Genomic DNA, 26,482 nt, shown 5'->3' on the forward strand with positions numbered 1-26,482 from the left:
TTCCATTTGCAAAGATGTAATCTATAAAACAACTGGAGTTCAACACTCAGCTGACCAATTTGAAGTTCGTTGTCTTTGTAGTGATAAGGCATTTGAAAGTTTGTCGTAACACCGTAAAACTTATTATTAATATAGAGTAAATGAAGAAACATTTTTTAGCATTAAATAGTTGTATTGAACAAAATTAAGTTTTGCGTGCACATATAACAGATTTTGGCCCATTTAAGAATTTATCATTTAGCATTCTAGAGTTATTGAGCTTTCTGCTTTTACTTTAAAAAGCACATACACTTAAATATGTTTATTATTTTATGTCTGTGATACATTATATTCCTTGTGGATCATTAGGCCTATCCTCAAAAAGTAGTTTATAACATTATTTTATTTATAGTAAATAAAGGGATATTGAGTAATTACAAATTTTCAAGGGACATTCTCAATGTATTGATTTTTTATAATAGAGAATTCCGTCATGTAAGAATACTCTTTGATAATGTTACATATTTTTTCCTCTGTCATACACATACTTGTAGGTACTCGGAAACCATCTGTTGTTCAATTTCAATTCGAGATATTTGTTATATTGGGTGTTTACATTATTATTAGGTACTGTTCAAAATATTTATTAGGGATATCAAAGTATTTATTGGTAACATCATCAGTTGTTCTACCACATGCTATGTTTTAATAATTCTGTCTAACTGCCAAATTTAATGTAAGAATGTCAATAAGCTACTTATTATTTTTATACTCTTAAGCTTTTGATGTATCTTATCTCTATACTATTACACGCCGGCCACATATTCTAATTGGTACTGACTATGCCTCAAAGCTAGGAAACAACTTAGCAACACTGCATGATGCTTATTGGCTAGCTGAAGATCACGTTACCGACGGACTCCTCTTTCAATGGACTTCTTTCCTGGCAGTTTCTGAAGTAGTTTTGAGAATTTTTAGGCAATGAAGAGAGTCCCTGGGCTTATACATTCTCAAGTCAGCACACATTAGTGTATTTCTCACTCACCATGCGATACCTGTATGTACTAAAGTACTGTTAGAATCATCTCGACTTGTCAGGTCTGGGTTGATAAATTAGGTCCATCATCCTGATCGTCATCATTCTCAAAAAGTCACACGAATGCCAAACACACAACTATCCTTATAAACTTGGAACATTTACATTTTCAATCACAATTGTTTAATGTAATTTCCCAACACACACAAATTACAGTATGTTTATAAAAATTCCCAGTAAAGAGTTTATGTTACAGATAATTGTGACTGTTGTATTGGAAAGAGTGTATTCTTAGTCTTCATATCATTGTTACAAAAGCCAGTTAAGTAAATAAATGTATAAAATAACTGTTTGCTAATTTAATGTACCGTATTGTAAATTCCCAAACCACGCAATCTGTGGACAACACCGATTAATGTGCTATATTGAGTGTGACAACATCTTAAATGCTTGATTCAGAACTAAAAACTTTCATTTTCATTTATCTACCAAGGCCACTAAAAAATTGAACAATTGTATACATCCTGTTGGCACTAAAAGGGTTAATAATTTATACGACAAATAATATATTAAGTGACAAATTTATTATATAAAAATAACATCATAGAAAGAAGCAATGGAGAAATAAAGGAATGTAACTATAAAACTACAATACTTTAAGTACTAAAGAACACAATCTGTGATTCAAATATTTGAAAATCTAAACTGAATTCTTCCAATGCTGACTGAACTTCTAGAGATTGATGATTCAAAAGGTTTCCTAATAGCCACCCAACTTCATTGACCAGGTGTTTATAAGGAGACATGAATATCTTTTGTGCAGCATTTAGAAGCTTACTGAAATTGGCAACTATTTCCAAAGAACAAGTTCCTGAAGATTCTGCTGCGAGGTTGGCAACAGTTCGGACAGCAGGTGTGTAAGAGGTAATGGTCTCGTCACTCAACTCTGTCTCTTCCAAATACTGTAGGCAATGGATATGAATCTTGTTCTTTAACAATTCTTCTTCTGCAGCATCCATGCAAGAAAGAAGATACTGTACTACATGACGGCTTTCTCCTGAAGTGTACTTCAGATTCGTGACAATCTTTGCAATAGATGTAGTTTCTTCTTTCCTGTAAAATATCATTAGTAAATGTTTAATAATTGTACTGTATAACACATTAATTAATCATGAGTATCCTCTATAAATGTTGTAGCAAAAAGGATGGGCTGGCTATGTATTTTTAAATTCTGTGTGTGATTCTAAGCTAAAAATGAAGAATAACTTTTTTCTAATTTCCACTTTGTTTAGCCACTAGCCGAGAGCAACAAACATTTTTTTCTTTTGATAGGTATTACCTGTTTGACATAGGTTATAACACTTTTAAAAGATACCAACTATTTTGCAATTTTTATAACAATTCCAATGGTACTTTTTTCATAAAAATCCATCAACACATAAGCTAGCACAACTATTTAAAAAATATACTTGCACAAGCCGGAAGTGCGAAACATGACAAAGTTGAGAGTAATCAATTGTTTGTTGCCCCTGGCTTCTACAAGAGTATCTTTAAAGTGGTCGAGCTTGCTTATGCCTTGACGGATTTTGTTGAAACTAGTACCGCTGGAATTGCAATAAAATTCTCTAAATAGTTGGTGTCTAGTAAATTTTTTATAACTATACTGGTTTTTTTTTTGTTATTTGACTTTACAAATTTTCAACAGACGCCATTTTGTTAACTCTTTGATACCGTCAATTAGGTCTGAAAGAAATAAATAATAGAACAAATGCGATCTAGTGGGAATGACGAAAACTACTTGAAATTTGTTCTTATTTATTCAAGTGAGACGTTATTGTGTAAACTGTTTAGCACCATAGCGCTTCCCGCACGACTAACGAGATTACTGCGGACGGCATGTAGGGCACTCCAGAATCTGTTGTGGGATTACTAGTCAAAGGGTTAGTATTAAAGAAAAATAACACAATTATTTTTTTTTATTTTCCTCTTACCTATTCAAACCTATGTGCCAAATTTGGTTTCTTTCACTCTACTAGTTTTAGAGATAATTTGTTAATAAAAAAAGTGGTAGCTAGCAGCAGCTAAACGAAGTGGAAATTGGAAAATAGCTATTCTTTATTTTTATCTTACAATCACACATAAAATCTGAAAATGCATAGCCAGCCAAACCTTTTTGGCGCACCCTGTATATAACATATAACAGCTATTATATGACTATTATAAAAATCCAAATTTTCTTAAATGCTTCTCAATATTAGTCTATTGTATCCCAATATATAAAAATTATTTTAATAAAGGATGTTGTATATAATTTTTTTATGTATTGTAAGTTATTTAGCTTTATTTAAATGAAAGATTTCTACCTTTATCACAATTTTACTTTGTGTGATGTGCAGATAAATTAACTGAATAGAATTATTTCAAATGCAATGTAATGTATTAAAAAGATGTATATCCTATAAATAAGCATACCAATATGTCAGTAATCATGTAAACTGGTTTTTATATTGTGTACAATCTTAAATTTGCCAAATATAAAAACGGATAGATTGTTCGTTCAATGTTTGAATATTTTGTAAATGGCAGCAGCCAGGCAACTTCACTGAACATAACCAATTATCACTTAGTGGTTATTTGGGAATTACTGTTCATAAATTGAACGCTTAGTAGTAATACTTATAAAATGTAGCTATAGTAATACAATTTACTAAATAAAATATAAATTTGGGAAACTCAAGTTTTACATAGTCTCAAACATGACATGAGAGTGCATTGTTGTATTTCTTTAATGTTTATAGTACATTCCAAATATGGTCTAAAACTTTTCATACATGTTTCTACTTTCTTATTTTATAAAAAATACTATAAGGTGTAAATTAGAATTTATTTTTGAATTTGAACATTTATCATAAAACTTGTCAAAAAATTAAATACTTACATAAATATACATTAAAAATTAAAAATATACATTTTATTTTTCAGCAACAAAATCGTTAAAATTTTGCATAACCTGAATTTGTCCTAGAAAAATAAAGTGCATATTTTTATATAAAATAAAAGAGTTTTACTGTTTTAATTCTTTAACTTTTCTTTTTTTAATATTTCAAAAACAAAACAAGATAAGGGACTGATATCTTAACTCTATCTAATTTTAATAATTTCACCTTTCATTTAAGTAAACATATGACAATGTTTAATCAAAAATAGTATTTGTTACAATATTTTTTTAATGTTTTTCGATCACCAAAAAATCTACATATCACATGGCAATCCAATGTTAAATTTATTGTTTCAAACTTTTGCACAAAATTTTATCTTTTAGTTACTTACAGTTTATTGAAGTTAATTTGGTTAATTTTTTAAACATTTTTGACACAATTATATGTTACTTTACAGAATATTTTTATTTATTCGTAATATTTGTTAGTTTAATTGTTAAATCACTGATAAATCCCTCTGTTCAATTAGGCTTGGCCATCTTTACGGTCCTAAATACTAACTTAGAATTAAGTCTTGTAATTTAATAGTGCAAATTAAATCCAAATGTTAATAATTTTGGAATCAAAGTTTTGCTAAGCTTAATCTTTCTGTCACTGTCTTGTATTATTTATTCAGCCAAAATCTTATGGTTAATAAACATTTTAAATAGTATTGTATGATAATAATAATTATTATTATTAAATGGTTGAACTTGAAGAAAAAAGCAAATACCAGTTCTTGAAACATATGTTTTTTACATTTAATAAAGAAAAAGATCCATAACATTTTTACCTTCACAAACCCTCTATCATCATCAATAAATAAATAACACTTATCAATACTGTTTAAAATGTTAAATTGTCCTCACGTTAAAAGTTTTGATCCCATGTGCAATAAGTGAACAAGTGCTGTCCATGAACTTTGTTGAACATCAGAATTTGCTGGTACGTCACTCTTAATGTCATTTTCAGAGACCAGCTGAAGGAGTTTATTTAGAAAGCCTTGTGAGTGAAGTACTTTCCACACTTTCTCATCACTTCCGACCAAGTTGGCTAAGGCCCATACACTCACATGCTGTAACAAAACAAAAACTGAAAATTTCAGTAATCCAGATTTAAGCAATATATTTTTAAGTCATCTTGTATTAACAATTACACCATTTCAAACTACCCTTTTTATTTTGTTTGTTACATGTTTCAAATTGTTGTATATTTAAAACTGTAATAAGTTTTAAATATTGTTACTCTTTCAGTTTAGAGAGTTAGAAAATTGTATGGTTTAAAAGTCACCAACACTATTTTTAAATTTCCTTATTTGTTAGCTCTTTATTGTTATTCAGAAGATAAAGATAGACTAAGAAGAAAGCTGAAGGGAAATACTGAATCTTTACTCTAGTTTTACTTTCAGTTAAAGAACACCCTTATTTGAAAAAACAAATTTATTAAAACCTATATAACCAAGCTATTATAGTTATCGATTTTAATATATAATAATGTACACTTATAAAAATATCTTACAGACTTAAATTATGTTCTTAAATAACATTAAATAATCAACCATTCTTCAATTTGTAAAGAGAATCACTTGTAATATACTAAAGGAATTAATTATAGATCATGCCTCAGTACCAGTCTACTAGAGCACTATTATGTTACGGTACAGGCATTATTCCGGTGCGGTGTAGTGATCGGCTCATGGACATGACAAGTTTGCTAAATCACTTCTTTATAAAAATAAATTTCTCTACACAATCAGCAAGTCGCTTGACAGCTGAGACTACATCTGCCAAGGGGAAAATAGAAACTACTAAAAATATTTGAAATGTAAATATACATGTTAAACCTTAATTCTACCAAAAAAATTTAGATCAGTTTACTATTTCAAACAAAATAATTAAATTTTCTCTGATCGTTTTGTGCTTTTCGAACTTCAAAAGTTAAATCGTGTAGACATTAATGTAAAACTACAGTCTAGATTTAATGCAACTGAAATTATTAGTTATATTTCTCGTAAGATGAAGAAACATATTATTCAGTACAAAAGAATTTTTGGCAAAATTTCAATTTTAATTAATGAATCTAAGAACCTGGGTCATTATCCTACTTTGATTGTTTATATAAAATGTAAAACCAACAAAGATCTCTCACAAAAATCTTTTATTTTTATACCTGATCAAACATCTGATATTATTGTTCAGGCTTTTTGTAACTGTTTGAGCAAACATAGCTTTGTTGATAAGTTAATGATTATTTAGTACTTAAAAGAGAATTTGGTAGCTTTTCCAAGCAATGGTGCTACTAGTGTCATGTTTGGAAAAATGTCTGGCGTAACGGAAAAGCTAGCAAAAGTATTTTCCAAACATTGTTCCTTGGCTCTGTATAAACCGTAGAATAGAGTTAGCTGTAAGTGATTCAATCGGTGATATGGGCACTGTTAATCGCTTAAATTTTAATAGATATGCAACATACTTTTCATAGCAAATCTCCTAAAAATCAAAGAGTTTTGTGTGCTAGTGAGCTAAATTTGCAATTGGTCATATTTTAGGTACAAGCTAGCTTTTTTAAATCAGTAACAGCCATTTGTTATGGATAACAAGCATTGTTGTACCACTTTAAAATAGTCCAAGATGATAAGAGTAGAACTATAGTCGAGTGAGACATATATTCCACATGAATTAAGGTAATAACAACCTTGTGGACGAGAGACTAATTTTGTGGTGTTCTTTTAATAAGTGAACTGCAGTAAACTAACAGCACTTAACAATCAACCATTGTTATTAAGTGCAATTAAAAATCTCAACCACTACCAACAATAAGCAGTAATGAGCTATCTTGTAAAAGTACCAGAAATCATGAGAAAGAATAGCTTTTCATATCTTTCAAAACTGAAAGTGCTAGAAATAAATACATAACTATTCAACAAATCCGTTGGAGACAGCGAGCCTGGAATCAAAAGGATATTTGTAAGATTCATTTAAATTCAAACAAAATAAAATATGGCTTTTCAGAATATTAAGAGAACAATGTGGCTATTCTATAGATTTTAACTCACAAATAAATTGTTCTCAGCTCATACCTTGCAGTTTGTGAGAGTGTGAACACAGTTTCAGCCATAAGAACATAATAATCAAGGTTGTTGTTAGTTCTGTACCTTTTAGCTCTGATGTTTATTAAGTGGAATGGTCCAAATTTCTAAAGAGGAAATCCAGATCCTTACTGTCATGGCATGTCTATGAGAACACTGCTCGGCTGATGAATTTTGAATTTGACTAGCTAAGCTTAAGCAACCCTTGTAAAAAGAAAACGTATTTGCAAACTATATGCAAAAAAACATTTAATTATTCTGTGTTGCTATATTTGATTTGTTTATTTTTAATTTCTTAACCTACTTTTACTTATGTAGTAGATTTCGTGTTAATCATACCCCTTCTCATTTAGGAAGACATATTAAAGCAGACTCGTAATCCATCCAGCTACAATATCCGAGGTTCTGTACAGATAGGAATTCCAAGAAATCATACAAACACAGTTTGAAAACTGGTAATTTCTTATCATAAATACCTTCTCAGTGTTCTCACACACACAAGTTTAGAACTACATGACTAATTATTTGAATTTCTGTGTTTTAAGTGATTTCTAGTTTGAAAGACTGATCTAAAATAAATGAGTCAAAGAAAAGAATTATTTTGTAGTGTAAGGATTTTTTTGAACTTAAGTAAAAAGGTGAGTTGTCAGATGAAAACAAATTACTCCTTCGCTTGTTACTTGTCAACCAATTTATTTTTTTATTATTTCTGCAGTCGTGATGGAACAATCATATTTGAACCTATTAGACATGTGAAGGAAAAAGTGTTATCTATTTTATGTGTTAATAATCATTTTACATATGATTACGCTGTACCAGGTTTCGATTACCACTGATCAGCTGATCCACCATGCAACTCTTCTTCCGCATGTTAGTGACCTACTAAATATTAAAATATTGGATCTACCTAATGGAAACATCCAAAGGGTCTGAAGTTGTCCTACATCCAAAATGTCATGATTTATGACGGTTTAACCCTAAAACTGGCAGTTGATTTCTCCTAAACAGGCAGGCTGTTTTTGGGTGTTTTATTATGCTTTAACATTTCAGCTAATACTGTAGAGCACTAAATATAACTAATAGTAATCTTTGCTACAGTTCATTATTAAATTTACATTACACGGTTAGATTTCTCTGACAGAAGGTTTTTGTTCTTTAACAAAGACTTTTGTCACAGTTCAGAGCATTATATCTTGCACAATCATTACCATGTGATACTTAGTGCAAAATTAAGTGTCTTAAGGTGTAAACTTATAAGGATATAATGGAGATGGCACAAAGTAGGTTTAATTATTTATTAAATTAGATTGTGTCCACTAAATTATGATAAGAGTTAAATTGTCATACTTGAGAAATTAAGAGTAACAGATTTATAACATAAATTATTATTTTTAGTGTCACTGTGAGTGGTTTAAAGGTTAAAACGATTTAAGAGTACATAAAAATGCTCAATTGAGCCAAAATATTATAAATAAAAAAGTGAACAACTTTCATAATTTTTGTTAGTAAGGAGATTTTCCTTTACATTTCTTGGCTTGTTCATCATCACATGTATTAGGGGAACATACAAATCTGGAGTTATCTCTCCCAAAGTATTTATGATATTGCTCCTCCTCGTCTATTCCTTGTGTGTGAAGTAAAATTTTACTTTTTATTGCATTTCTGCATTAAGTTTTATTTCATTTGAAAATTTTTTTGGTATATTAAATTTGATTAGTTTTATGGTATAATTATATATATAATTAATTCACGTCATACACTAAAAACTTATTAAAACATCTTTGTATAGAAACAATATTTTTTTAAACCACTTGAAATTTTGTTTTATATTTGTTTAAATAATAATAGAATGCATGTCATATTTTAGTTACAAAAATTATGAGGCTATCATGAAATATTTTGGCCTTGCTATGTAAAGCCATTTCAATAGATATTGAACCAACAAATGTTTTCTTTGAAATTTGTTGACTGAAGATGGCTTTGCACAGTAAGGGTAGAATTCTTCAAGAATTTGTGTTAACATTGTTTTGACATGAGTCCCAGATAACTTATCTAGAATATTTGTCATATCCTTCTTCTTTTAGATACGAAAAACAAAAACAATATGAACATTTGTTGGATAGTTACTGTACAATAGCTATTTCCCCCAAATAATACCAAAGTAACAGAATGCGGCCAGGCACTTCATGTACACTAATTTTTAGAACTGGCTATTCAATTTCAATTGTCATGAAAACTATTTATGCTACGAGGTATGGTTTTTACGTAAGTACTGCTTTGATGTATAAAAAAATCAAGTGAACAAATTTATTTTTATATCCAAGCCCACACTGTTATCTTCTTATGTAATTAATTCTAATAATTGCCATTAATATTAATGCATTTATCATATCTAACGGCAAACCTTCTGTATACTGTACATGGCTGGACATTGTTATGTTTTGCTGACATGTTTCTCAATACATATGTCATAGAGGACACTTCTTGAAACTTGAGAAAACTCTTTTGATAACGAAGAAATTGTGAAATTCCTGTTTATTTTATAGACATTCATAGACTTATCTTTATTTCCCGAATAAAAGTACAAACATTGCGTACATCTCAATTGTCAATGAACTTATAAATAAAACTTATAGTCATCTAGCTTATAATATAAGTCAACAAATAAATTCAGCATTTAAATACAAACAACCTCCAGAACTAGACAGAGAGGAATTCCTGTATACTATAAAACTCTCTCAACTAAACAGTTTCTTAACAATTTACCAAAGCCCTTTACTTTCAGCCTTTCACTGTACTTTTTTATAACAGTTGGAAGTTTCTTTAAGAAAAACAGACCAGTGGAATCAAGGTTTCTTTCAGAGAATGTAAGGTGATGACTAAGAGTGTGCAGGTCACTCCTGTGCCTAGTCGGATAACTGCGACTTTCTCCAACAGATGGTGTACTTTTAGGACGTCTTATAGTCGGCATTATTGATTTGTAGATGAATATTGAAGACAAGGTGAGAAGATTTAGTGATCAGAAGACACGTCTGCATGATGGTAGTGAGGGTAAGCCATTAATGATGTGATGTACACGGCTCTTTTTTGGACCAAGAAAACCTTGGATACGTGCAGAGAACCACCCTTGACCTCAATTCCATAAGTCAGGGGAGAAAAACAGCCATAACAGACCATGAGTAACACATTAATATTCATAAGGGGTTTCAATTTCCTAAGTGCGTAACAGATGCGACTAAACCCACTACAAAGATGAGATACATGAGGAGGACCAAGATAACCCACTATCCACAGTCATACCTAGAATTTTTACTGAATTGTATTTTCCGATTTGAAACTCATTCAAAGAGATTATTTCTGGTTTTTTATTTAGATAGATATTTTATTTAGGTTTTTTTTTATTGCATGAAACAGGACTTATTCGAGTTCAGTTCGATTGTTAAATGATAAGGTTATGAGCGATTGTACTGATTCCTTGACTCAGTCCTGTAAATTGGTACGATGGGGTACCCAAAAGTAACCGGAATTGTATTGCTGGCAGCGTGTAGTACACATTCCTGCCGCTAGGCATGTGTCACGCAACCCATTGCGAGCTCAGTGACCCCAGTTCCGTTGTCCTAGTGCATTCTGTTCGTTCGTAGTGACTGTTTTCGCTAACCCTGTTTTGTTCTTGTTTCGTTTTTTGTCATGGCAAGTTTAAGTGAACAACGTGCAGCTGTGAAATTTTGTTTTTTACTTGGTAAAAATGCTGCAGAAACTATTTTAATGTTGAATACAGCTTACAAAGATGATGCTATGGGGAAAACTCAGGTCTACGAGTGGTTCGCTCGATTTAAAAATGGCGACATGTTGATTGAAGACAAACCTCGTTCTGGACGTCCATCAACCTCTCGAATGGACGAAAATGTTGAGAAAATTCGTGAACTTGTGCTCACCGACCGTCGACAGACAATTGAGGAACTATCAGAGAGTAGTGGGTTAACTTGGAGCTCGGTTTAGCGAATTTTAACAGGAGATTTAGGACTGAAAAGGGTTGCTGCCAAATTTGTTCCTCGACTTCTGACTGACCATAAAAAGGCACATCGAGTTGAAACTTGCCGCCTTCTGAAAGAACATCTCGAAAATGATCCCGATTTTCTGGAAAAGGTAATTACTGGTGATGAGTCATGGTGCTATGGTTATGACCCAGAAACGAAGCAACAGTCAAGCCAATGGAAGTCGCCATCTTCACCTCGTCCAAAAAAATGTCGGCAAGTCAAATCAAACATCAAAACCATGTTGATTTGCTTTTTTGATGCTAAAGGCATTGTTCATTCTGAGTTTGTTCCTCCAGGTCAGACTGTCAACCAAACATTTTATTTGGAGATTTTAAGAAGATTGCGCAACAGTGTTCGCCAGAAAAGACCCGATTTGTGGCAGACTGGAGACTGGTTCTTCCACCACGACAACGCACCGGCACACACAGCCATCTCAGTTAGGCAGTTTTTAGCCAAAAACGGCATGGTTCCGCTGCCCCACGCACCTTACTCGCCTGACCTCGCTCCATGCGACTTTTTTTTATTTCCACACATGAAAAGAGGCTTGAAAGGTCAACGATTTGACAGCGTTGAAGAGGTTAAGAAAAAAACGAAGCTCGAGCTTGCAGCCATTTCTAAAGATGACTACAAAAATGTTTTGATCAATGGAAAACCGTTGGGACAAGTGTATTAGTTGTAATGGAGATTATTTTGAAGGAGATAAGGTCGTATTGTAAAAAATTTGATAATATATAATTTTTATAAAATAATTCCGGTTTTTTTTGGGTACCCCCTCGTATGTGAGCCCTCAAGAAGCAGAGCTGTGTTGCCTGCAAAAAATACAGATTTTGACAAAGGGAGATGTGCTGCAAAATCATTTATGTAGACAATGAAAAGTAATGGTCCAAGGATACTGCCTTGGTGAACCCCATATTTGCATACTGTATATTCCAATTGAATCTCTGAAACCTCCACAAATTGCATCTGGTTTGAAATGTATGAACTAAACAAATCCAGGGCAACTCCACAAACACCACAATTTTCCTGTTTTTCACAGAGGATGTCATGGTCAACCCTATTGTATGCCTTTGAAAGATCTCAGAATTCCCCAGGGATGGTTCGCACCGCTCAAGATTAGAGATACCTGCACAAAGTCTGCAACTGCTTGAGTTATTAAGTGGTTTGTTCTAAAGCCATATTAGTTCTGATTTAGGATATTATGCTTGTTCACATTGCACAATAACCTGGAATAGACTACCCTCTCCAGCACCTTAGACAAGAGTACAAAGAAGAGCAACAGGCCTATTGTTGTTGATGTCACTTTTCTTCCCAATCTTAATATGGGGACAAACTTTGCAGTTTTATGAATGTTAGGGAAAATTGTGGAAGGAATCGAGACATTAAACAGATGGGCTAGTTGATCACTGATGACTGTCAATTTGTTTCAGAAGCAAACTAGAAATTCCATCAGTACCTGTAAACTTCTTTGATTTAATAGAACAGATCACTTGTTACATCTCAGCAGAAGTCACAGAGGACAAAAACAAAGAATGAACTGGAGTATGTTGCTCAATAAAATTAGGTGAAGAATATTTCAGCATATTGGAGTGTGATGTATCAGTAATATTAGAGAATTGATTGCTGAAAACTTTTACAAGTTCAGATGCCAATTTGAGTGAATTGCCTGGATGTTTAATAGGAGGAATCGAAGAGGATGGATCTGACTCATTTGTCTCTCAATGACTACAAATTATATCATTTTGTTTTTACATTCCAGAGGGTTCTCTGGATGCAATCTGATTGTTCGATTTCATGTGAGATATTTGAATGCTTTCCTAAAGCAAAAGCTTAGAGAATAGTTCTTTCAAGGCAGACAGTTCTCCGAAGCAACATTATGATTAGCAAACTTCTTCAATTTTCTGCTCAAATAAAATAAATAGGAATTTTTTTCCACTTTAATTTAAGATTTTTTAAGGAAATGACTGCTCAAACAATGTCTAAATAGCATTCAAAAAAGATTCAAATTTTTAGTTTTTTTCACTATATTATTTACTTTCTACACAAAATTCATGCTTATCATTGAGGACTGTCCACTCCATTTCTCATCATGCACATTCTTTTGGTCATATTTTAAAGCTCTTATCCATTTAAATGCCATTTAATGACTCATGATGATTTACCCATACACTTCTCAATTCTCACAATGAATTCAACTGCTTTCATGCTTTTAGCACAAAGAAAACAGATAACAGCATGTATACATAGACGGCAGGATTCTAAATTGATGGAGGCATTTGAAATATACATTAACGATGTAAAAGCAATCAATTTTTACAGTAATTGCAAATTTTTACAAATAAAGTTTGTAAAACCAAACAAAATTCCTTAAGCTACAATTTATATAAAAATCCTACCTTTTCTTGTTTGAATTTTATCACTAAGCAATCTCCAATATAATGTAAAAAAGAATATTTTTGACAAATTTGTAGACAGCTAAAAAGCTGTTCTTTACAGCTGCTAATGTTTTCCTCAAATTCAGTACAAATATTTCTTTGTGCATTATTTTGAACAATTTCATTAAGTGGTAAACTCTGATTAATAGGTAAAAAGGTTTGGTTGTACAAAAAATCACTTTTCTTAAGGAATTTTTCTAAATATGTTATAATAAATTAATCCCTTTTGTAATATTAACAACTTCATCATTAAAATTAATTTCAGTGGATGAGTATATTCGCTTACAATTAAGTTATAATTGGATCCACTCATAAGAGCTATCAGGTACGGTCCCGCTGCCTTAGCTACTTGGAGACATGATCTACTATCGCCGAGTGCTAGATTACAACAGCATTCTGCGGCCACCAGTTGGTAGTTGGACTTAACACCTAAAAAAATAATGTTCAATTAAAAAATTAAAATGAAACATAACTAAATACAGAAAGATACCATTTTATGTATTCTACAACAAAGTACTATTTATATTTATAAAAATAAGTTCTGAGACCGTTGATATATAATAACTGTGTAAATGAGTGGAGGAAGGCAATGAGAACACAGTTCCCACATTGACCCCACTACTACTGAGGGCTCTAATTTACACACAACAAAGCTATTAATGCAATTTCCATAATATTTCTCAACTAATAGAACAGAAGTTTCATTTGGTGGTTTTGCTTGGTTAGTTGTTATATGTTGCTTGTTTTAGTGTCATACTACTGTATACCTTATAAATGCTAAAACTCCTTATATTCTTAGTTATTCAATTCGTCCCATTGTAAGGTAATGTTAAGTGTTCAATTGGTTATTTTTACCAATTCTATAAGTTTTACTCAATTGTCCCAGTCAATAAAACTAGCAGAATAAAAGTAAAACAATGTTTTAATTGATTTTCACAATGTTATCCGCAATGGAATAACAATAGATGTATCAGCTTTAGAGAAACAGGACGTGAGTTGCCTGGAAAATCTATATTAAGAGCCGACTGTACTTGTGGCCATCTTGATTTTAGCGCCATATAAACAATTTTAAACCTCATGCAATTTTACAACCTTATTTGTAGTCGTAGAATTATGGAAGATATATAATTTTAAATACAGTAGTCCCTCACTAATCTGACAATTCAATATGTTCGATTAGTCAAAAAGCCGGATTACTAGAATTCAATTGAAAAACATTACATAATAGAACGTATTGTTACTCAAAAAGTCAATTATTATCATAAAGATGTACAATAGAGTCTTCAAAAAATACAGTACAGCAGTTGAAATACAATATTACATTATCGTACTTTTGTATTAAGCACACTTACAGTACTGTACATTAAAAAGATTATTTAATAAAATTAAAATGGAAAATTAATTATAAAATAAATATAGGCCCACCTCAATTTTAAATTCTTAACAAATGTTTGTTTAGTGAGACTTGTACTATAGCTTGAAAATCATATTTTGTTATTATTTCTTTATATAAATATTTAGCTTTTTCTAGTATCATCTCTCCTGATAACAGTCTATTGTCTGAAACAGACAATAGTGCATGTATGTTTCCTTCCCGTAAAAACTAGGAAAAAATACGCTCTTCTGTAGGTGGATTCTCACCAGGTTTTAAAGTTTTCAATATAGTCAAAAAGATCATCATTTTCTTTCATAAAAGCTTTAATTTTTTCTTTGTTTTTCTTAATATTATATTATGGTTACCCATCCCATGCCATACACTGTCACTAGTTGCATGAATATTGCACCATTTTCAACTTTGTTTATAATCTCATTCTTTTCAAATAAAGAGTTTTATGTTTTCGGCATTTTTGACGTGAAGTAATAAAAATGCTGATTCCATTATCAGATAATATTTCAAACCCCAAATAAAGTCACAGTACAGTACAATCTAACTGTGCCACTATCATTAACTAAACAGTACAACATTTATTAACTTACCACACTACAAATACTAACCACCATAAATTATGAACAACACAATAAGCAAAAATAATTAAATTATCACCAAAATATCTCACAAACTTCTTCTATTATATCTACACTATTCAAAAATGGGAAAACAATGTGGTTAATAAACTGTCATTATGAGCTGGGATCACAAATTGACAGCTGCGATAACAGATAGCCATTTCCCTTTCTCTAACACATCGACACGCTGTAACTTGAATGACGATGATACAGGCATTCTCACACTGCGTTTGTCTACTGGCCGGATTACTGGGGGTACCAGACTGGTACAGGGCCAGACTACAGAGAAGCTATTGTATATATTTCGGCTTTAGTGGCCCCACACTTCAGCCAAAAAAAAGAAAACATCCCTCAAGATAGTACCCAAATTCAAGCTCAAATTACATAAGTACTCATAAAGGTTATCTTTAACTTTCATACTAACAGTAGCATATTTATGATAATGTAATCTAAACCTACTTATATCGCATAATAACAAGTAGTAGATAAGGATAGAATGACCTCCTTCTCACAGACATGTCTTTTTTTGGAAGGCAGAAAGCAAGAATCGATCACCATAATGTAATTTTAACTGTAAGTCCAAATAAATTGTGTTCTTTCTAATAATGTAGTTTTTTTAGGTTTCCGGTAAAGAAAACTCTCAAAAATAGTGGGCTCCAGATAACACCAAAGTACCAAAATTAACAGAAATTAGAATCAGGACTTAGCATTTCTACATTAAACTATTAGAAAATAGAAATAAATAGGTATATGCTACCCTGTCTATCATGAAGTTTAGAAAAAAAGGTACTTTGGGATTATACCGACCACACCCAGACATGAATCGTTATTTCACATTTCGTTTCTACTGATTACTAGATTAGCGTAGAACAATATTTCGTCAATATAAAAACAGGAATTGTCTTATCGCAAACCCCTCCCCATCCTCAGACAGAGGTCAAAGTCGAGCGTCTAGTAGATAACGTGATTGCAGAGTCTCGCCGCCCGTTCAGCTGGTGCATCGCTTTGTTGTACTTCCGTGTTTTACCTTTACATTTCTCCAAACACAAAAATTCAACAAAAACAAACATTTACCAAACTAAACTCTTTATTAAAAAAAACACTAAAAACTTGTTTTTATTCTTGATCACATTCCGCCACCCAAAATGCGAGTGCCTCCGGCCATCAGCGCGGGCTTTGGCAGCACCTTCGGTGCTGCCCCGCGCTGATGTCGACGAAAGAAAAACATCCCTCGAGATAGTACCTATCAGTAAAATATCAAATTCTAGAGGGGCTAATCAGAAATATAAATTGAATTGTAATGGAAAGGCAATTATGTACCGTGCAAATCACGTGATGCCGCGCGGTCTGCCGTAATCAGGATTCTCGAGAAAGATAAGATAACAGCGACAACAATAACGATCACAATACCTGGAAATGCTTGTAAGTTTGTAATTTTGTAATTGAAGAGTTGTTTTTTCGTTCTATCATGTTTGTTTCTATAAATTTCTATTTTTGTGTTCTTCATACTAGTGTGGTCGGTATAATCCCAAAGTACCGAAAAAAATGCTTTAGAAGTAAATTATTTGGAGGAAGATTCATAAAATATCTACGCTATATATTTTTAAATTGAAAAATCTTCTACACATATTCAACTACACCATTCACCCTACAACTGGCAGTTAGATTACTCTGTATTAGTGGGCTACTTTTGGATCTTTTGTACAGTATTAAAAAAATGTTAAGTATAAAAATCAATATAATCATGACATACTATTATATATGGTTGTTTTCATAAATAGTCGTAGAATATAGATATATGCATAAAAATAAATATTTTGTATAACTAGCTTCCACAGAGTACCAAACATAAGAGCTTATAAGAAAAAAAAAAATAAATAAATAAAAAGTGGGACCACCCCAGGATATTTTTATATTTTTATTGTTCAATTATAAATTTAAGATAGCCTAATTGTTACAAATTGTATCTAGTTTATGGAAATATAACATATAACATAATTGTTTGATGGGTCAGAATGTTTATAATTTCAGAATATTCAAACAATGCGCGGATATGAAAAAGCATCCAAAACAAATCCAAGCCTCTCAGATCCTCAGATCTGTCACAAAAGTTTTTCTTAGCCATGGCTCTATTTTATTAATTTAAGAAAGTAGGCCTAGTTAAAAAAGGATTAATTTTACTGTATAATATTAGTTTTGGCAGCAATCATGCACCTGATGTTCCAAGCAACTAACCTAGCACATGAACCTAGAATTCAAAAATAATTAATTCATCATTTATGAATTTACACAAAGATAACACTATAACAACAAACAACAACAAATTACTGCATAAATTACACTATTAATAATTACTTCAATTAAATATAATGCATTTTAGTAAATTTTCAAACAATAACAACAAACAACATACAAATATTGCAAACTCAGAATTCGTCTGTTTAGATAGAACGTAAGCGGCTGTCATAAACCAAAGTAGATTAGCATTAGGAGTCACAGACTTTATGACCGGCAATGAAAACTCCGCTAAAATAAAGAGTAATTCGTCCTCTTTACAATGGTGCCTAAATTCCATAAGTACAAGGCGGAAATACGTTATAAAAATTGTTTTTACAGATGATGTACTGACCGCCCGTTTTTAGGTGGCTGCCAATATGCCGTGGCAACGTAACCGCCTGAAAACGGGCGGTTGCCAGCTCCAGGGTTAAAAGAATTGAATCTTGATTTTTATATCCGATGATTTTACTTATCTAAAACTATTATTTTATATGACTTACATATTTTGGTACCATTTGATGACTTGTACTACAGGTATACATTTTGTGTATTTTAAATACATGCGACTATAGGGCTCTGCACCCCATGCTTCCAAAATGTTCATGTTAATTTTATGAAGTATTTTGGTTTAGTTTTAAGCAGCTTATTACTAAAAACATGCATGTGTTGCTCTCAATCAACCAACACAATATTTGCTGATTGATTATACCAATTAAATTACAGACAAAAAGTCATATTGTGCTTTGTTTACTATATGGTTTCCGTTTAGCGCATATTAATTGAAGATGGTAATCTACAGCGAAGCCGAAATATAATTTAATATTTTGTAAATAGTCAGGCCAATAGGATATCGGACATGTGCCATCGCTGTATGTTACAAAAGGTAAAACTAAACTCCAAGCAGCTTTTGGATATGTTTGAACCCTTTCTTTCCCGTCTTTTCTTCTATTCTTTATTTTTTATGTACTAATACCTCCCCCACATGACGAAGAGGATAGATTCCGATCCTCGAAACGTTGTGTTATACCTTTTGTAACAACATCAATGGTAAATGGCCGAAATCCTGTTATCCTGTCAACCCTTCCATCGTCAATGACATACTTTAAACCAAGTGTAAATAGTGCTGCGACGCGGCGGAGTGAACGGGAAAAAAATTAGATTGGCTATCAGTAATGACATCGGCCACATGAGTCTAAGAACTAAATTATTAAAAAATACTGAAAATTGAAATACTTATGAGACGTTATTTTGTCTCCGTACTAGATCATACATAAGTTATGGTCTCGCTGCGTTAATTGATATGTGTCGTGTAGGTTCTGCTCCGTCACATTATTATACTATTTATTTACGCAAGACCCTAAATTAATTCAATTTATTGTCCACCATAAATTAAAATTTTGTATAATTATTACATTGTGTTAACAGTCATTACACACAACGATATAGATATCGTACTGAATAGCATTTTTCTCATTAATATTTAAATAAAATAAGGGATTTAATAGAATGAAATTAAGTTAAAATGTAATTTAAATTCCTTACATTAGATTAAGGATTTGTATACTTTTTTTATTTTATGAAAACAATAATAGACTATATCTGATACAATAAAACTCCAATACGAAAAGTGTTTACATTAAACGACAATCTATCAAGTAATTAAATTGTGTTATTAATCTCGCGTTCAATCAGAGAATGCCTTGTTTACAGCCGCGTAGCGTAGCCAAGGCCCGGAACCTGGCGACAGACAAAGACAGGCCTCACGTGATTTGAGCCGGAAGCGTCATCTCCCACCGGCCCTTCCTTTTCCTTATTTGTTTATAAACCATATTATCAGTAAAATCGCTCAGATAGCAGCACCTGTCAAACTTCGTGGTCTATCCCCTACATTGCGTGCTACTTTTTACTTTGCAATAGCGAAGGTCAACTTTCCCATATGATCGTCTGACGACGACCCGTGTTGATTTTATTTATTCAAAAGTTGTAGAGATTTTCACGGTATGTAAACAAAATTCACGGCTTATTTAAGGTTTTTTCACGGTGAACGAAATTCACGGCTTATTCCCGGTTTCACGGTTTTCACGGTCGGGTGGGGACCCTGTTACAACATTTTTTAAAATACATATTTGAACATTAAGTACAAGCAGGGGGTATGGTATGATAAGTGGACCTGGTTTTTTATATCAAAATTGGCAAACAATATTACTTAATCATAACCATCGATATAACCAATCGATACTGATTAATTATTTTGAACAATTAACTTAATTTATATCAACAGCTGTAAACACTTTCAAATAATAAACGAAATCGTATGATTACATGTATATAATTTATATATATATATATATATATATATAACAATAATAATTGTTACTATACATACATGTAATAATATATAATTACATGTGTATAATTATAAACAATTCAATAATTATGACATAAACCATATAAATTGTGGCTCATAATTATTTAAGAGTTTTCCTGTTTGATCAATCTCATTCTGGTTCGTTTAGTATTTATGTCATTTCTTAATCATTCTTGAGTTTTCCTATATACTCTTATTTTAATTTAAAACATATGATTGTTATTTAGGGCGACAGATACTTTTACATCAATTGATAGTCTAGGATTCGAGATGCAAATATTAGGTATCGATGATTATACTCTACAATATAAAAACCGGGTCCACTTATCATACCCTACCCTAAGTAGGCTAAGATGTAATTAAGCTAACAAAAAAACTTTGGTTAAATGGTGAGTATTTTGTGTGACTGTCTTTTTAGTTTGTCACAGTGTTCTTGTTATTTGATTAAACATTGTAATAAAATTGTAATAAACTATGTGATAAACAAAATTTTTAATGTGTGTGCATAAGGTGCTTGAAACAGGCATCCTTTGACATTGCATATTAAGAGTAGCTGAAAGAATCAAAAGAAATTTACCTCTGTAACTCAAATTTGAAGAACCAAGTGAATAAATAATCAAACAATCGAAACAAATTTTTATGAAAAAGCTTTATTGGTATAGGCTGTTGTGTTGTACATAAATATATATATACAGGGTGTATATTATGTCTGGAAACACCCAAATATATCCTTTAATAATTTAAATATAAATTTGAAAACCTCTTACAATCGTGATAGAGATTGGGCATCTACTTTTTGGAACAATGTTTTGTTATGTCACACCAACGGGGGACGTCCTGCCGAGGGTATCGTGAATATTTCTTAATGGAAGCCTATACTCTTGTGATACATAATTTTAAAGGTAATAGCTTACTGAATTGAATGCCACAAACCGCATCTCAAAGGAATTATTCTATCAGAAAATAGAGCATTTTTAGTATTGAAAATTTACTGATGTTCAACAATGTAATTTTTAACATGGTTCTTGCCACAAAATGTGTTACACTAATTTTTTAGCATTTTTTAAATGTTCAATTAAAATAAAATAAACAATTTATTTTTAAGCTGGTTTCATTAGTACAAAATTTACCAGTTTTTATTACAATGAATAAAACTTATGAGTCACTTTCTCTGATTACTTATGAATCTGTACTTGGTGTTTTCCAGTCAGCAGGAAGGTTTAAAGAGACAAAGGTCACTAGCCTATGAGAAAACATTATTGTGTTATTAATCATCTGGTCTACAGGTTTCAGTTTGTTGAGCATGGAGCTTTCACTAGACAGGTCTAAGCTTGGGAATTTACAAATGGACAAAAGGTCATATCATTCCTGTCGAGTTAATCAGTGTCTCTGAAGCATTGCTGTCAACAAGTTATCTAATTAACAGTAGTTCAGTTTTTATTTGGCATTTTAATGGAATTGTCTGAAAGAGAACGAATTACTCTGTTGATGATGCGAGGATATGGCGATCGTCAAAGATCTTATCGGGAAGTTTGTAATTTGTTTAATGACACTTTCCCAGAAAGGAATCCCATAAGTGTTTCAACAATATCAAAAACTATTGAGCGTTTTGAAATGACAGGGAGTGTACGTAATCGGCCAAAGTCGGGTAGGATACAATCTGCAACAGATGAAGAACATGCACTAGATGTTTTGCAAACATTTATTGAAGACCCACATACATCGCTCAGAAAAGCTGCACAGCAACATGATATGCACCCTATGTCTGATGGAGTAAGATTTTGAAAATTAATAAAATACAAACCATTTAAAGTTCATTTAGTCCAACAGTTAAGTGAGGATGATTACGACAGAAGAGTTGAGTTTTGTGAACTTGTGATGCGCAAATGTGATGACAATAGAGATTTTCTGACCAACATACTATTTTCTGATGAGGCAACTTTTTTCCTAAATGGCAATGTTAACAGGCACAATTGCCGTTACTGGGCTAGTGAAAACCCACATTGGATTACTGAGTCCCATTCACAGCAACCACAAAAACTGAACGTATGGTGTGGAATTTTAGGTAACAAAATTGTTGGACTTTCATCAATGGAAATTTAAATGCCGAACTTTACTACAATATGCTCCAAAATGAAATAATCCCAGCTATTCAAATTGCATCAGGAGAATACTTTGATAATGTATGGTTTCAGCAGGATGGTGCTCCACCCCATTATGGGAGACAGGTAAGAGAGTATTTGGATTTAAGGTTTCCTCATAAATGGATTGGCCGAAGAGGAGAAATCGAATGGCCTCCAAGATCTCCGGATTTGTCACCAATCGATTATTTCCTATGGGGTCATTTAAAATCCAATGTTTTATAGAAGAAAGCCTCATAATTTGGAAGACCTAAGAAACTGGATTATAGAGGAGATTGCTTTGATAACTGAAGAAATGTTAGGCAACTCTGTTGAATCATTTTACACAAGATTGGCTCATTGTCAAACCGTAGAAGGAATACACAGTTCGAACAATTGCTTTGACACCAAATGCAGGTAAAACGTTTGTTGTAAGACTTTTCTAACAGCATACATTATTTTTTATTTGTAATAAGAAATCAATAACATAAGTATTTCCATAATTGTACTGTAATAAAAACTGGCAAATTTGTGCTAATAGAACCAGCTTAAAATGAAATTTTTGTTTTATTTAATTGAACATTTAAAAAAAATGCTAAAAATTAGTGTAACACATTTTGTGGCAAGAACCATGTTAAAATTACATTGTTGAACATCAGTAAATTTTCAATACTAAAAATGCTCTATTTTCTGATAGAATAATTCCCTTGAGATGCGGTTTGTGGCATTCAATTCAGTAAAGCTATTACCTTTAAAATTATGTATTACAAGGTATAGGCTTCCATTAAGAATATTCACGATACCCTCGGCAGGACGTCCCCGTTGGTGTGACATAACAAAACATTGTTCCAAAAAGTAGATGCTCAATCTCTATCACGATTGTAAGAGGTTTCAAATTTATATTTAAATTATTAAAGGATATATTTGGGTGTTTCCAGACATAATATATACCTGTATATATATATATATATATATATATATATATATATATATATATATATATATATATATATATATTTTTTTTTTAAATAAGACAATATAGATATTTCTGTACGCCACACTTTAACCCTTTCAATGCTAAGAATCGATGAGTTCAGCCTACCAATACTTTCAAAAAGTGCTGAGGCCTGACTAGAGATCGGCTTTTCGAATATTTATCATTCTTTTACTAGATTTTGAAATATGACATTAGTCCATTTTACACAATAAATCAAATAAAAATTGGTTATTTACTTTGATTTGAACTTTTACTGCTGCAAAAACTATTTGCCAAATATAAGAGTTAACTTATGTACAGGTGCAGTTTTTGGGCAGAGTATGATAAGCGGTCCCGGTTTTTATGTTGCTTGTTACAAACATCGATACTTTATATAATGAATATCATAACTATCAATCGATATCAACATATATAAAATACTAAATTAAAGTTACGTTTCAAACTAATATAAATAGTGTAAACAATTACGTAATGTCATAGATAATAAGGAACCATAACCATTAATCAAATCATAAAATTAGAACAGGTGAAAGGAAAAAGTCATTTTAAAAAATAAACAAAACAAACATCTTAAAACGGAGAAAAAACACAGTAAATCATCTCCAAGTGTTATTTTGTTTAGTTTTCTTAAGTTAAGTATTTTTTTTAGTTTAAAAGAAGTAACTTATAGAAAAAATTGTGTTTAGAAGATTAAAATGTGTACACAATTGGGACAGCTATGATTTAGTTTTTATTTTCAAATTAATTACTATTGTTTGGTTATATCAATGTGCATCATAATTAAATATAGTTTTATAATTTCTATATAAAAAACTAGGTCCACATATTGTACTATACCCCAATTTTTCAACATTTTGCATTAACTTAACAAGAAATAAAAGGTAGGGTACGATAAGCGGACCCGGTTTTATCGAAATTGGCAAACAATATTACTTGATCATAACCATCAATATAATCAATCGATTATGATTAATTATTTTGAACAATTAACTATAATCTATATCAACAGCTGTAAACACTTTCAAATAATACACGTAAGGTAATATTTCAATTTTAAATAAGTAACATTTGATTATTAAAAATGGCAGTCAATTTTAGAAAACTACACAACATTGTTTTGAAAAATGATGACATGTTTTTCGTGGCTTCAACATGTTGGACTCATACCGAAAAACCCATTGTGTGAAATGTGTGGGAAAGAAACAACTGTAACTTTGAGAAAAGCAAATATGGCCATCTTCAGTTTTCCTAATTTTGGTTATAATAATTTGTTTCATCACTGTAAATATTAAATTCATATTTTAATTTAAAACATAAATTATTGTCATTGAGGACTATAGATACTTTTATATCGATTGATAATCTAGGATTCAAGATGCGAATATAGGTATTGATGATTACATTCTTTGATATAAAAAAACCGGGTCCGCTTATCGTACCCTACCCAAAATAAAATCAGTTGTACAGGTCCTTACTTTTTTAAACATTGTATATTTGTTCGTATTTACATAGTACGGAACAATAAAAAGGTGCATAAATAAATTAAAATTAAAATAGTATATGTTATTGCCTACTTTTTCCCATTTATAATAATTTAATTTATTATATAATTATAACAATTTATAGTAATTTAATTAGTTGTTATTTATTTTGTTGATGTTATATTTAAGTTGCATGAAAATGTTGTGAAATTATTGTATATTGGCGGATGCCGTTGAAATAATAATAAATAAATAGCCTAATAAACCAAAATTCATTCCATTGTTTATTTTTGAAAAATGTTTTGAATTATTTGGTGGAACACTACACAAATAACAAGAGTGCTTGGTATCAAGGGATATGACCCTTTATATAGCTTGGCATTGACCACGCCATCCCCTCAATAAGCCCTTATGACTTAAAAAAGATTACGGGTTATATAGATAAATACATGGAATTATCAATCACAGTATCATCAGCATATAAATCACCTACAACTGTAAAAGATTAGTAAGAATTTTTATCAGAACTAATTAAAATAAACCATTGTGTAGTAGGCTATTAGAGTTAATGTCTAGTTACAGAATGACACAACTTCTAAACGGATTGATAACCATGGCAATACTTTAGTCAATAAACTGTGACATATCTAAAATTGAAATTTCTGATTTAACACAAATTGTCTACTTACTCGATAGTTCTCTCACCAAAGCATGTAGAGCTCCTTTTACTTTTAAAAATGAAACAATGTTGTTGGCACTTTGAACGAAAGCAAGTTTTAACAAGATCAGGTCTTCAACTCGAACAGCAGATTTAGTTTTCAGTTTATTGCTGACAATAAGTACCTCACTTTCCTTTACATGCCTTCCTAGATTTACAAGTTCTTGAAGTGCTTTCCTCTTACTATTTAATGTTTGATGACGTTTAATTTGTCTAATTTCAACAATATCGGTTCTTATACTATCCCTTAAACTTGAACTGTCCATTGTACTTAATTAAAAAATATTTGCAAATTGAAAACAATATAGGCTAGCCTATCTTCAGGTTAAAGCCTGTTTGAAACCTTTTAGGCAAAGTTGTTTTAATAAGTTCGAAGACAAAAATATCTTATTTTAAAAAACTTAAATTCTTTTAACAAAATTTATTTTACGTTCTGTTTTTCTAGTTCTGCTCTAAGCTGTGTATTGAAATCTTCATCAACATTGTCGTCATCCCAATTATCTTCCCACACATTTACATCTCTCTCATCTTTATCCTTATCTGTCCAATTTTCAGCTGGAAACTCTTCAAATTCGTCATCTTCCTCGAGAAGACCAAGATCAGTCTTTGGTTTTTCTTTTACTGCTTTATCACTCATTATTAAGACAAATTAATTACTTCACAGCACTGATTATTTTAAAATTTAAATCAATTTATTTTATTATAAAAACAAAACTTACTTCATATTATTTAGAGCAATATTGTAAGAAACTGTAAGGCCGGGTACATACCGAAAGCAACCGGTGGATAGCAACGCAATGTCAACGCAACGGCAACTTGAGTTCTCAATGAATGACACACGCAGTTTAATGGGACTGTGTATACCAAAGTGACTGTGACGTGACGGTGATTCAACGGTCACCTGACTGAGCAACGCAGGCAACTCAAGTCACACACATGCTGTAAAACTCGAGTCGCCAGTTGCGCA

The 26,482-nt window shown here is 31.6% G+C and overlaps 1 protein-coding gene across 1 annotated transcript; it reads right to left on the bottom strand.

Annotated features, from left to right (window-relative positions):
* Positions 1–1,577: 1,577 nt before the first annotated feature.
* On the bottom strand, positions 1,578–26,271 carry LOC124364598 (importin subunit alpha). Its single transcript, XM_046820193.1, has 4 exons — positions 25,487–26,271; positions 13,834–13,976; positions 4,863–5,068; positions 1,578–2,128 (listed from the first exon to the last, which is right to left on the bottom strand). Exons 1-4 carry the CDS (start codon positions 25,779–25,781, stop codon positions 1,672–1,674), a joined length of 1,101 nt encoding a protein of 366 aa, XP_046676149.1. The 5' UTR covers positions 25,782–26,271; the 3' UTR covers positions 1,578–1,671.
* Between the last annotated feature and the right edge of the window lie 211 nt (positions 26,272–26,482).

This window comes from Homalodisca vitripennis, chromosome 1, assembly GCF_021130785.1.
Source record: "Homalodisca vitripennis isolate AUS2020 chromosome 1, UT_GWSS_2.1, whole genome shotgun sequence".
NCBI lineage: Eukaryota > Metazoa > Arthropoda > Insecta > Hemiptera > Cicadellidae > Homalodisca > Homalodisca vitripennis.

Coding starts and splice junctions, on each gene's coding strand:
- LOC124364598 (XM_046820193.1), bottom strand. CDS start 25,781: ATGGACAGTTCAAGTTTAAGGGATAGTATAAGAACCGATATTGTTGAA. Junction 5,069..13,833: donor GATCCAATTATAACTTAATT/GTAAGCGAATAT, acceptor GTTTTGTTACAG/CATGTGAGTGTATGGGCCTT. Junction 2,129..4,862: donor ATGGGATCAAAACTTTTAAC/GTGAGGACAATT, acceptor GATATTTTACAG/GAAAGAAGAAACTACATCTA.